We start from the raw sequence: 11,809 nt of genomic DNA, 5'->3' as shown, positions 1-11,809 counted from the left end.
TATGTAGCTGAGGGTGACCTTGAACTTTTTCCTGTTCTGCTTTCAACTTCCCGGTGCTGGGTATTTTTCTCAAAGCCAAGAAACACAGCTTTGGCCGGTTCCCCACCAAAGATCCAAAAGACAAGGAGTGCGCGCCCACTACCACGTGGGGAGGTGCCACGCCTAGAGCCTCTCCCGGCCACACCCATACAGGGCCCGGCAGAACGTTAGCCTGGCTTTACCGAAACCTCGCCTCTTGCTAGGCAACGGAATCTCCGCGGCGACCGGAACAGGAAGATGCGATACTGACCGGAACCGCGGAGGGCGGGCGCACGCAGCCTCCCTGGGCTCCGAGGAGATTGGGATACACAGCGTCCCGGTCGCCATGAAAACAGGCCACACCCCGGCGGTCCCCGCCCGTGCCTGCCCAGTGCGCAGACGCGTGCGCCGTTCCGCGCATGAGCAGTGAGGCTTGGAGCCCGCCAGCCCGTGTCTCCGGCGCCAGCTACGCCGCTGTGGCTGTCACTATGGCCCATTACAAAGTGAGGGGGGCGCGGCGTGGCTCGGGGCGTGCGGGCGGCGCCGGGTGGGAGTTGGGGCGCGTGCAGGGCTTGGGGCTGGCGGCGGGGCGCGCCGTCTTCCTGCTCTGGCCCCGGGCTCCGGTCCCTGACCCGCCGTGTCTCCTCAGGCCGCCGACTCGAAGCGCGAGCAGTTCCGGAGGTACTTGGAGAAGTCGGGGGTGCTGGACACGCTGACGAAAGGTGAGCCGAGGTCTGCAGCCCACGTCCGCGCGCTCTTGGCCAGGTGGGGCCCGCCCGGGGACCAGCGAGGCCTTGGGGTCCGGTGGGTCGGTCGCACGCCGGCCGCGGGACTTTGCCTCGCCCCCGTGGTCGCTCTCTGCCCAGGACTGAAACTCTTGCAGCTGTTGCAAAGTCTCTTCAACTTCCGTTGCTTTCCCTCGAGCAGCCGCAGTGGACACGTTATCAAGAGACCTTGAGATCCCAATTGCTCCCGCCGTATAGTGTGCGGGATTTTACAATTTTTTTTTTTTTTGGACAAAGACAACTAAGAAAATTACTGGATTTGAAAGTGGGTTATTAAGTGGCTCTAGTCGCCGAAGCTGGAGATTCATAGACAGTTTGGGCTGTGGTTTTTCAACTCTTTCAGCCTGTAGTAATTCCTACTTTGTGTAGATGTCATAATTAAAGTGGAATTACAATGTGAAAAGCGCTTCAGAGCACATAAAAATGGCTATATTCTTTACTTTGAAACAATGGAAGTTACTGTTAAAGTGTATCCCTTCCTTTCTGGATGTAAGGTTTAGAGAGTATGGTGATTGAACTCAAGGATTCCCAGATTGAGAATACAGCTAAACTGGCCTTAACAGTATATTGAATGCCTGCTACATGTTGAGGAAGAACTCAACATTGTTTGGTGTTTTCGAGGGAATAGAATGGAATGGCTGGCAGAGATTGAAACCTTGGTCTTTTTGAGAATAGGAAGTGTCTGGGAAATAATTTGTATCTGCTTTTTAGGGAAACAGAAGCTAGGAGAAATTTTGGGAGAACTTAGAAGAAAGCAGGGCTTTCAATTCTCTTACATGGATGAACTGACGAGTTAGAATTACTACTAATTTCCTTATGTCGTTGCAAGTCAATGTGTGAGCAAAATATAAGGAACTACTCTGTGAGACCACTGTACTTTGTGGCATCGATGTGTCACAGATGGCTTGGAATTCTGGTAAAAATCCCCTGATGTTTCTTTCATGTAATGATCTTATTCCAGCCTTGTGTTCTGGGCACCAAGGATACAGCCATGGAAATATCCCTGCTTTTGGGAGCTTGGAGCTTAGTTAGGGACACAAACACTAAAACATAGTGCCAGCTAGTGGCAAATGTATAACTTAAACCATAACAAGGATAAAGATGAGACATTCTACTTGGAGTGGCAGAGGGAACACCTTGAACAGAATTTCTAAAGTACGGATAAGTATCCTTAATCTGAAAATTTGAAATCTAAATTCCTCCCAAATCTGTAACTTACTCAGCATTGATGTAGAAAATTCCATGCTTGACTGCATAAATTATGTCAGTCAAAATTCAGGAGCCTAGGAATATGTACTTGTTCATGTTCATATTATGTGAATAAGGCCCATATGGAATGTAAATGAATTTCATGTTTAGGCTTGGATCTCATCCCCAAAACATCTCATTATGTATGAATAGATATTCCAACCTCTGGAGATAAACACTGATATACTTTTGGTCCCAAGTATTCTGTGTGGGTAGGATGGGGGGACGAAATGACGCAGTAAATGGACAGACAAAAGCAGTGAAAGGCAGATGGACAACTGGAGATAACTGAATGCAGAGCCAATGTGCAGCCTTCAGGCTGTGTAAGAGAATGGAAACCAATTTTAAAGGGTCAAACATAGATGCTTTATACAAGCTTACATTTTCCTATCAGCAACATTTCAGAGAGGATTTAAAGTAGTTTTTAACATCAAAATATTGTAAGAAGCCAGGCATGATGACATGTTTTTAGTGTTCTAGTGAGGGAAGGCAGATCAGCATTCACTGCTTGCCTGGAGCACGTATCAAGACCTGTCTCAAGAAAAGTCAACTAAAGCTAGGCTGGAGAGATGGCTTAGAGGTTAAGACTACTTGATAGACTACAGGGACTAGAGTTCAGATACCAGCACTCATAAGCTAGACAGCGTCTTTGTGTGTGTAATCCCAGTGCTGGGGTTGGGGAGAAACAAGGATAATCAAGGCTTGCTGGGTGATAGCCTAGCTAAAAGGATGGAAGCTAGGGAGACCTTGCCTCAAAGGTTTGAGGCACATGCAGAGGGCCTAGACATCTTGTTTCACTTATAATTGCGCTTGACAAGCTGAAGTAGGAGGACTGCTTGAGTCTGAGACCAGCCTTGGCGAAACAGTAAAACTATAAAAAAAAAAAAAAAACAACCAAACTTAACTAACCAGCCAGCCTTTAAACCCCCCAAAAAACAAAAACTAAAACCTTCAAGATAAAAACATCCATGAAGAAGGTGAAGATGGAACAGCATTTTAGTTATTTTGATCAGGGTAGCAAACTTTAAAATACCTGGCTTTAAATACCTAGTTGCTAAGGGCCAACAAGAAGGCTTAGCAGGTGAATGTGCTTGTTGCCAAGCCAAATGGACCCAAGTTTGATTCCCAAAACTCATATGGTAGGAAGGTATAGGTTTCTTAAATGTGTCCTCTGATTTCCAAACCGCCCCCCAATATGTAACTAATAACAGTAAATTTAGCTTCTAAAGCAAAAGGGAATATGATTTGGTTGAATTCTCTTTGGATAAAAAGCACAGTCATCCAATAGAAAAGAACAAAACAAAACAAAAACCAAGAAACCAAAAAACTTAATACTCTGTAGCCCCAGCCTTGCAGGCACCACAGGTAGGAGTTTGGAAGCTGAAGGGAATGGGGATGCAGTGATGGAAGGAAAAGACAAGAGCACTATAATAGTTACACCCTATGAAAGTTTAGATCCTAGCCAGCCTGGTGGGGCGTGGGTTTAATCTCAGCACCTGGGAGGCAGCACTCACAGAGGCAGGCAATTTCTGTGAGTTCAAGGCCACTCTAGTTTACATAGTTTCAGGACAGCTAGGGCTGCACAGAGAGATGTCATGTTTAAAAGTAAGTAAATAAAGACTTAAGACTCAGTACAAATCAGTGGAAATAAATGGAAGAAGCACTTTTAAATGTATACTTTTTAAAAGCAAAAAGTAGTAAGTAGGGATTTGAGATAATGTAGCATAATAAGAGATGATGGTCAGATAGTTGTGATATAAATGTGGAGATGTCTAAAGAAAAAAAAAACCTGTGTATTTTGGTGTAAAAGTAACTGTTTACTTGATGTTTTTCATATTGTCTGTTTAATAATTTTAAATTATTAAAATTCAAAAACCCAGGACATGTAAATTAGTTTACAACAGGATTTCTTAATTTGGACTCTCAAGTTATGCACATTGAAGTTACATATTTTGCTTGTGTCAGATTTTTATAACACCTGTATGGGGGCACTGAGATAGGAGGATTGCCATGAATTTGAGGCCAGCCTGGAGTACAATAGTGAATTCTAGGCAAGCTTGGGTTACCTGTCTCAACTACACACTGGCTCAAGCATACATAGCCTCAGGAGATTTTTCAAAGTCCTCAGCACTAGTGTGGAGAGCTTGCCACCTGCATATTGAGTCCTAGGAGGACTTGTTCAGTAGATGAGTGAGACAGTGTTGACAGGAAGTGCTAGCACATTTTTAAATGCCAGTCTGAGCATGGTGACTGTGGTAATGTTTTTTGGTTGGTGCCTAGCCTGTCATACATGAAACTTAATTCTTGAACGTTCCAAATGGAATGCTGTTAATTACCTAAAATTTCTTGAATTTCTTTAACTAGATTACATTAGACTTTTTGTTTTTGAGACAGAGGTCCTTGTAGTCCAGGTCTTCAGCTAATTGCTTTTCCAGGCATGATCTTGAACTCCTTATTCCCCTGCCTTACCTCCTTGGTACTGAGAGTACAGGTGTGGGATACCACACCTAGCTTTCTTGTGTGCCATTTTCTATGTCTCACTTAAGTCAGTGTTGTATACACAATTCAGGAGTGACCCTGCCACCTCCTTGCTTTCAAACTGTTGAAATATGTTTGTAGTCCTTAGGATCAATATTCAACTCATTTTTACTCAGTTTTCTTGTCTGGCCTTAGACTGCCTTTCCATTCATTACCCACTACATACTTGACACGTTAGTTCCCTTTTATGTGCTTTGAGCTTTCCCATTTTTATCTGAAACACAGCTAGGTCTCAGGTCTGCCTCTGATGCTAAGTATTCTCTAGTCTCATTCTGAAACTCACTAACCACTATTGCAGTTCAGTATTCTAGTAGTTCCCTTATCTCTTATAGTGGATTGTAAGTTTGTTGCTAGCAAGGATACTGTCTGACTTGTTCACCACTGTATGGACAGTCTTAGCAATCTCTTCACCATTCAGCAGGCAGGCAGTATTTACTGAGTTTTATAATATTTCAGCCGTCTACGCTGGAGACTTCATTGCTTCTCTTTCTCTTTGGTTTGCAGTGTTGGTAGCCTTATATGAAGAACCAGAGAAGCCCACCAGTGCTCTGGAGTATCCTTTTCATCTTTGAAGTAAAAAAGTCATATTTTTTGACATTTTTATTTATTCACATATATAATAAGCTTTAAATACTTTTGTTTATTGAAAAAGTTCTTTTGAATCTTCACATGACCTTGGATAACTACTGGGTGACTATCCCTCTGGCCTCATTCTGCTCTGAGTACATTCTTAACACTAATGCTAGTTTTTTAAAGCATCACTTAGGAGCTGCTACCCCGGAAAACCCAGAAATAGAGCTGCTTCGCCTAGAATTGGCAGAAATGAAAGAGAAATATGAAGCTACTTTAGAAGAAAATAAAAAACTGAAAGCAAAGGTAAATTTAAAAAAGAAATTCAAATTAAAAAACAGTCGTGTCTCTAATGATTGATTATCTGACCAAATCCTTACTGAAGGCCAGGAATGTGTGTAGCTCATTGGTAGAGCATCTGACTGGCATGTGCAAAGGTCCTGGGTTGCATCTGTAGCATGATAAAATAAGAGTAAACAACTAAACCCAAAACTTGACTAATGGGCAGCAGGGAGGGACAATATCAGTTTCAGTCAAATCCATGGCAAACTTAAGCCTCATCTAGAAAAGTCCCAAGACCAAGAAAAAGTAGGATAGGCAAAGTATATTCATGAAAAGGGACTTGAGAACCTGCATCAATAAATGATGGGGAGACTGGCTAATACTGTTTAAAGTAAATGGGTAATCTTAAAGTTCTTAAGCAGTTTAGGTCAGTCTAGGCCACTGCTTTAAGACACAGTCTGCACTGTCTGAAGCATGCTAGCTCCAGGTTCTCAAAAGGATAGAAGTAAGTTGCACTCGATTTTATCTAGAGCTGAAATTTGACTTTGTTCAGATTTCCATAAACTTGAGCATCAACTCAGTCTTTGAGGTTTATCACAGTCTGAACTACAATATGTATTTCCAAGTCTGAAGCTAATTGAAAGAAGTCAAATCTTCTGAAGTCTAGTGTTCTTTTAAGGAACCACAAATTTCTATAAAAGAAAATGCAGTGTCTTAAATTACCAAAGATGCTGAGACACATAGTTGGTAGTTTCTATGTAGACCAGGATAGCTTTAGACTCAGAGACCAGCCTTGTCTTTGCCTCCCTGGTGCTGATTTAAAGCTTTCTGGTACTTTTAAAGTCAGACATTTGTTACTTTTCATTGGCTGACCATACCAATAGAATCAGGTAGTAACTGAACAGTTCAGTCATGAATTGAGGCTAAAGTTTAGTTCTCCAGCAACGCTAAAAATTGTTACAAAAAAGGCTTTTGTTAGGTTTAATTGTACTCAATCTTAAGTGAATGGTTTAAGAAGAATAAGTTCAGAAATTGATTACTGACTCAACTAAGTTGAATATATTATCTAATTTCATTGTGTTACTAAGTTTTTTTACCCAACTTAAATAAAATTCATCTAAATCCTCTGTCTTTGCCCCATAGCTTGTTCAGTATGAACCACCTCAGGAGGAGAAGCGTGCTGAATAGGATTCTTCTCAGTTGAAAAGACACTGAAAACTGGTTTTGTATCACTTGAATAGCTTGTATAGTATATGGTCTTTCCTGAAAAGATGCTATAAACTTTTAATATGTTAAATTCACTCATCACACTTTAATGTTATAAACACATATACATAGAATCACCAATAAAAACTCAATATAACTTTCTTTGGGTCTTAAAGCAGGAGAATCCAAAGTAGATCTTGAAGAAAATCTAAAGAGCCACATAACTTTTTACCTTAAAAGACATTTATTTATTATCCCCTTAGGAATGACGGCACTGGTTGTATTTTAGCTAGGAGATTGAGCATGGAGCTATTCCTTGGTCCAGGACTTGAGCATAGTAGGCGCACTCATTCTTGACAGCGTATATTTCCTGTAGACTGCTGGACATATCTGTGTGTACAATGTTTTTGCATGGGTTCCCATGCATCTTCTGCTCTTTTATAGAAATAGAGAACAAACAACTCTCCTTTGCCACCACTTTGCCTTAGATAACTGTGTGTGCCAGTATGAACTGTGACACCACGTTTTCTTTCTATGCAATCATGCCCATCTGATAATGCTGCCTTGCTGTGTGTGCTTTAGTGCATTCTGGTTGCACATTAGTCTGTGTCATTTTCAGTTTGTATAATGCTGCAGCTACCTTGATTGTAATTTACATAGATTCCAACAGAACTACACTCTTACCCTGCCTTCCTTCCTTCCTTAGTTGAGCACAGAAGAGAGATAAAATTCTGGGTTCATACACAGACTGGGATGGGAAAGGGGGATGAACCATTATTTCACAGATAATTATAGCATGTAATTATACAGTGATTTCTTTCCCCTCACACATAGTTTTTGAGCCTTGAATTCATTTTATCTTTATTATCCCTGTGAAGTAGGTAGGGCAAATAAAGGGAAGGTTGGGTGTTGAATTTTTAGGCCAAAGACTGACATACAGATTTGTTGCTAACTGTAGAAACCTGGCTAGGTCAGTTAATGGTTTGGAGATCCACTATTCTCATCTGTACCATGAAAACATTTGCTGCCTACCTCACAGGGTTGTTGTGAGGTCAAATGAGAGAATGTATATGAAAGATTTGTAAATGGTAAAGTACTTGTTTTGTTAATCCTTTTCTTTCTTTTTGGTAGGGGACAGTCTCATGTACCAAGGGCTGGCCTTTAATTCCTGCCTTCAACTCCCAAATGCTGGGATTATAGGCATTCCCCACTACAATCTGGCCCTTTCCCTTTTCTCTGGGAGGAATCACAGTCAGATGTGTTGCTGATAACTTGCTTTCTTCACTGACAGCATAAGCCCTTATATGTCACACCTTCTATCCTTATTGTTGGGCAGCTTGTCTTTATATTTTGATCACAGCACACATCCAATCAAAGCTGGTTTAACCAGTCGAGGTACTGGCACCTGCTGGAAACTCTGACCAAGCCATTTACAAGGGCATTGTAATCAGTCATGTTGGCAGGATTGTGGCAACGGTCTGCATTTCTTCTAGTCACAAGTTTGTTTCTGGAGGGTCGCCAGATACTACTGAAAAAAACATTCAGCTGGTCAGATTCTCTTTGTTTACCAATTTGGGTGCCTTCTGGATGGATATCACTGGGCTAGGTGCTGGTGTGGTAAAGATCAATTCATTATGCAACACATACATATGCAAACAACTACAAGGTGGATTAGGATAAGCTAAGAATTGTAGGAATAACAAAACAGAGCCCGTGAGAATTTGGTAGAGAGGGGACTTAGCTTCTTCAGGTACTTTGTTTGGCCATCATTTTGTTGATACCAACAACTATATTTTGTTTTCTGGCTACTAGTCTTTTTTTTCTCATCAGGCCATTGGGCATGGTTAGCCACCAAATTCAGGTCCTCTCTAGGAACAGTGCATGCTTTTCACCATTGAACCCCCCTTCCAACATTCTTTCTATCAAGGACTTGAATGAAGACTGTATACAAGACGATGCTAAATGAAACAGGAAATGTAAGCCATCAGTTCAGTTCCCGCTACACTTCAGCTGCTTCATCTATAAAATACAAATTAGGGGCTATACACTTGGCTCATGGGTAAATGTGCTTGGGTGCAGGTCTGAAGAATTTAGTTCAGTCCCTGAATCCCACAAGGTGGCAGGAGAATCATCTCCTGAGAGCTGTCTTTCGTCCTTCCATATGTGCATACCTGCATGTACATAATACATATAAAATTAAAAAGTTACGACCAAACGTGATGGTCCATGCCTATAATCCTAGCACTTGAAGGCAAGAGGGTCAGGAGTTTTAGAGTCATCTCTGACTACATAGTAAGTTAGAGGCCATCCTTGGCTATGTAAGACTGTCTCAGTAATCACCCCAAAAAAGATATGTGTGTATTTGTGTATGTATGTGTCTTTACATCTTGCCTACCTTACAAGGTTGATGTCAGGATCAGATTAAATACATTGGATATGAAAGTGCCTTGCAAACTGTAAAGAACTACCTGCAGATCAGTCAGTAGTACTGCCACATCTGTAAGTACCGTAGCATTGGAAAGGTTGGTTGTAGACTACTTTGGAACAGGTTTGAACATTAAAATCTGGAGTACCTATACTGCTGGGTACAAATAAATATCAGGTCCTATAGTGAGTAAAGTATATAGTTACACAAAGTGAGTAGGGTTTCTGATAAAATACTAGTTCTAGTGATCTCTAATGTGAACCATTTATACTCCAAGGAAGCTTAAAAATCCATTTTGGAGAACAGAAATATTGTCCAGGTACTAACTAAAAAGTCTTTCTAAAAGTCCTATTGTTACTCTGTAGGTACCAAGCATCTGAGGGATGCTGACAAGCATGAATGCCTTTTAAGGAAGAATGATCAATAGGGAGAAGGGATGTGAAAGCATGGCTCAGTTGTTCAGTGTGGTTGTCAGCAGCTACAAAATTCAGTTCCTCAGTCACACCACCAGCACTTCTAGCATTCAGTGCACATGTGGCCAGCAGGTACTCTCCTGAACAGTATAAACACAAGACCTCAAAGTCTTATAGAACAGTACTGTAGAAGGAATGAACGAAGCAACTGAAGATAACAGGGAACTGAGAAGACTTTTTGGGGCCTGGAACTCACTGTTCTATCAGGTTGAGAGACTTGGTGTGTAATAAAGACTGTAGTAGTAGAAGGACTGTTAAAAAGAAGTGACTAATTTTATTCCACTTTAAGCTTTGAAGAGTTTGACTATTGGCTTGAAGCTTTATTTTGAGACTGACTGATATTATAGCAGGGAATAACCTTGAACTTCTGGTCTTGCTTTCGATTCCTTGGTGCTGTGATAACAGGCAAGTGCTACCAGGCCTGGAGTTAGGCAGTGCTGCAGATGGAACCTAGGGGTTCATGAAAACTAGGCAAGCATTCTACCAACTGAGCTGTATCCCCAACCCTTGAATAAGAAACTTTATAAAAATTATTTATTTTTATTTTATGTGTATGAGTGTTTTGCCTGCATGTATTTATGAGTACTACCTGTGTGCCTGGCATCCTTAGAGGCCAGAAGAGGGCAGTGGATCCCCTGACACTTGATGGTTTTGAGCCATCATCATATGGGTGCTGGGACTGAATGTGGGTCCTCTCCAAGAGCACCAAGTGCTTTTAACCACTGAGACATCTCTTGAGCACAGAATAAAATTTAAAACAGAACAGAGCTTTGAAGATGGCTCAATGGGAAGCACTTCTCAGATAAATGTGAGGTCTTGAGTTTGAATCCCCAAAACTCACATGATGTTGAACATATTTCTGTCAGTCATCCCAGTGTTCCCATTGTGAGATGGGAGGTGGGCAGAAGTTGGCCCAGAAATGTACAGGCTGGCTAGCTTTGCATGTGCAGTGCTAAACACAAAAGAAACACTTCAAAAAACCAAGGTCAAAGTTTAAGATATCTGTGGTTGTCCTATGACCTCTACTCATATATTCCACCCAAAAATTGTTAAAACTTTTATCAAAGCTACTGTTAAATTTGATTTCCCCTGGCATAGTGGTTGGTTTTCTGAATCCATAGATTAGGCCATCTGGATTGGAAATATTTTCAGGGAACTGTACTGAGCATGTATAGACTTTATTTTTACACTTATACAGTGTAGTGCATCACACATCCCATTCTTTAAAAAAGGGGTTTCTAGGTTATTCTATCAAGGATGTGTAGAGAAGGCTGACTTAGAACATTTTTTGGGGAATCCTACACCTGCCTCTGAAGTAGTGAGATTTACAGATGTGTGCCATCAAGCCTGGCAAAGACACCATTTCATTTTTCGTTGTACTGGTTATAATTAATGCAGAGATGATATAGAGTACATGGAGTGTGCAGAGGTTCACATGCAAACAGCGTATATTAGGAATTTGACTGTCTTCCAGTCGGTTAATGGGATTAAAGGTGTCCTGAAAGCAGTCTCCCATTGATACTGAGAGACATGTACATTTAAGTGCATTCTGCCTATCTATTAGGCACCATGGAGTTGGTATTTTTTGGGTGAGGTTGTGTTGACCTGCCTTTAACTTTGAGGATCAGGTAGAACTAAAATGCCAGATCTACTAGAGCTTCCTCTTCTTTCTACAATCAAATCAACTTATCTGATGAGGTTACATGTAGAATTTGCCTAGCATTCGCAAAAGACCCCAATTTCATCCTGAGCCCTTCAAACAACATAGTTACCTTGTAAAACCAGAACCCCTACCCCAACTCCTTTTAAGTGTACAGGGCTGTACTTTAAGGGCTGTCAAATTTCCACTTCTGGAGTCTGAGATGTGAAAATTCTCTTACAGCTTTTTGAAGCATACTTTGGCAGTAAGCATTTGCCTTCATCATTCCTAATTTCTCTAGTCTCTAATCACAAGAAGTCAAGTACTCAGTTGCTGGATGGGATACTGGAGGAGTACCTTGTCTAGGTGGGAGCGAAGAAGATGGAGTCCATGGACTATAAGGACAGCAGTATCCTATCAGCGATCTGCTTGCAGAATAAGATGTTTTAGCATGTTTGTATCTATTTTCCTTATCCGGCTACATGGGCAAGTTATCACGGAGACTCATAACTAAGTGCCTTTCGCACATATATATAGGTCTGGACCGGCTCACACACGACCTCCTGTGGACTTCCTCACCCAATTCCAGAGCAATTCATCTGTCCTCATGGCCTTTTCACATAAA

The 11,809-nt window shown here is 41.5% G+C and overlaps 1 protein-coding gene across 1 annotated transcript; it reads left to right on the top strand.

Annotated features, from left to right (window-relative positions):
- The first annotated feature begins 432 nt into the window (after positions 1-432).
- Positions 433-10,088, top strand: Mycbp (MYC binding protein). The gene is made up of 5 exons (XM_028790143.1): positions 433-521; positions 668-740; positions 5,094-5,142; positions 5,336-5,465; positions 6,585-10,088. Exons 1-5 carry the CDS (start codon positions 438-440, stop codon positions 6,627-6,629), a joined length of 381 nt encoding a protein of 126 aa, XP_028645976.1. The 5' UTR covers positions 433-437; the 3' UTR covers positions 6,630-10,088.
- The last annotated feature ends 1,721 nt before the right edge of the window (positions 10,089-11,809 follow it).

This window comes from Grammomys surdaster, unplaced genomic scaffold (genome assembly GCF_004785775.1).
Source record: "Grammomys surdaster isolate TR1022 unplaced genomic scaffold, NIH_TR_1.0 125863, whole genome shotgun sequence".
Lineage (NCBI taxonomy): Eukaryota > Metazoa > Chordata > Mammalia > Rodentia > Muridae > Grammomys > Grammomys surdaster.
The sequence above is the reverse complement of the archived record's forward strand: the minus strand, read 5'-3'. Positions and strand labels throughout refer to the sequence as shown.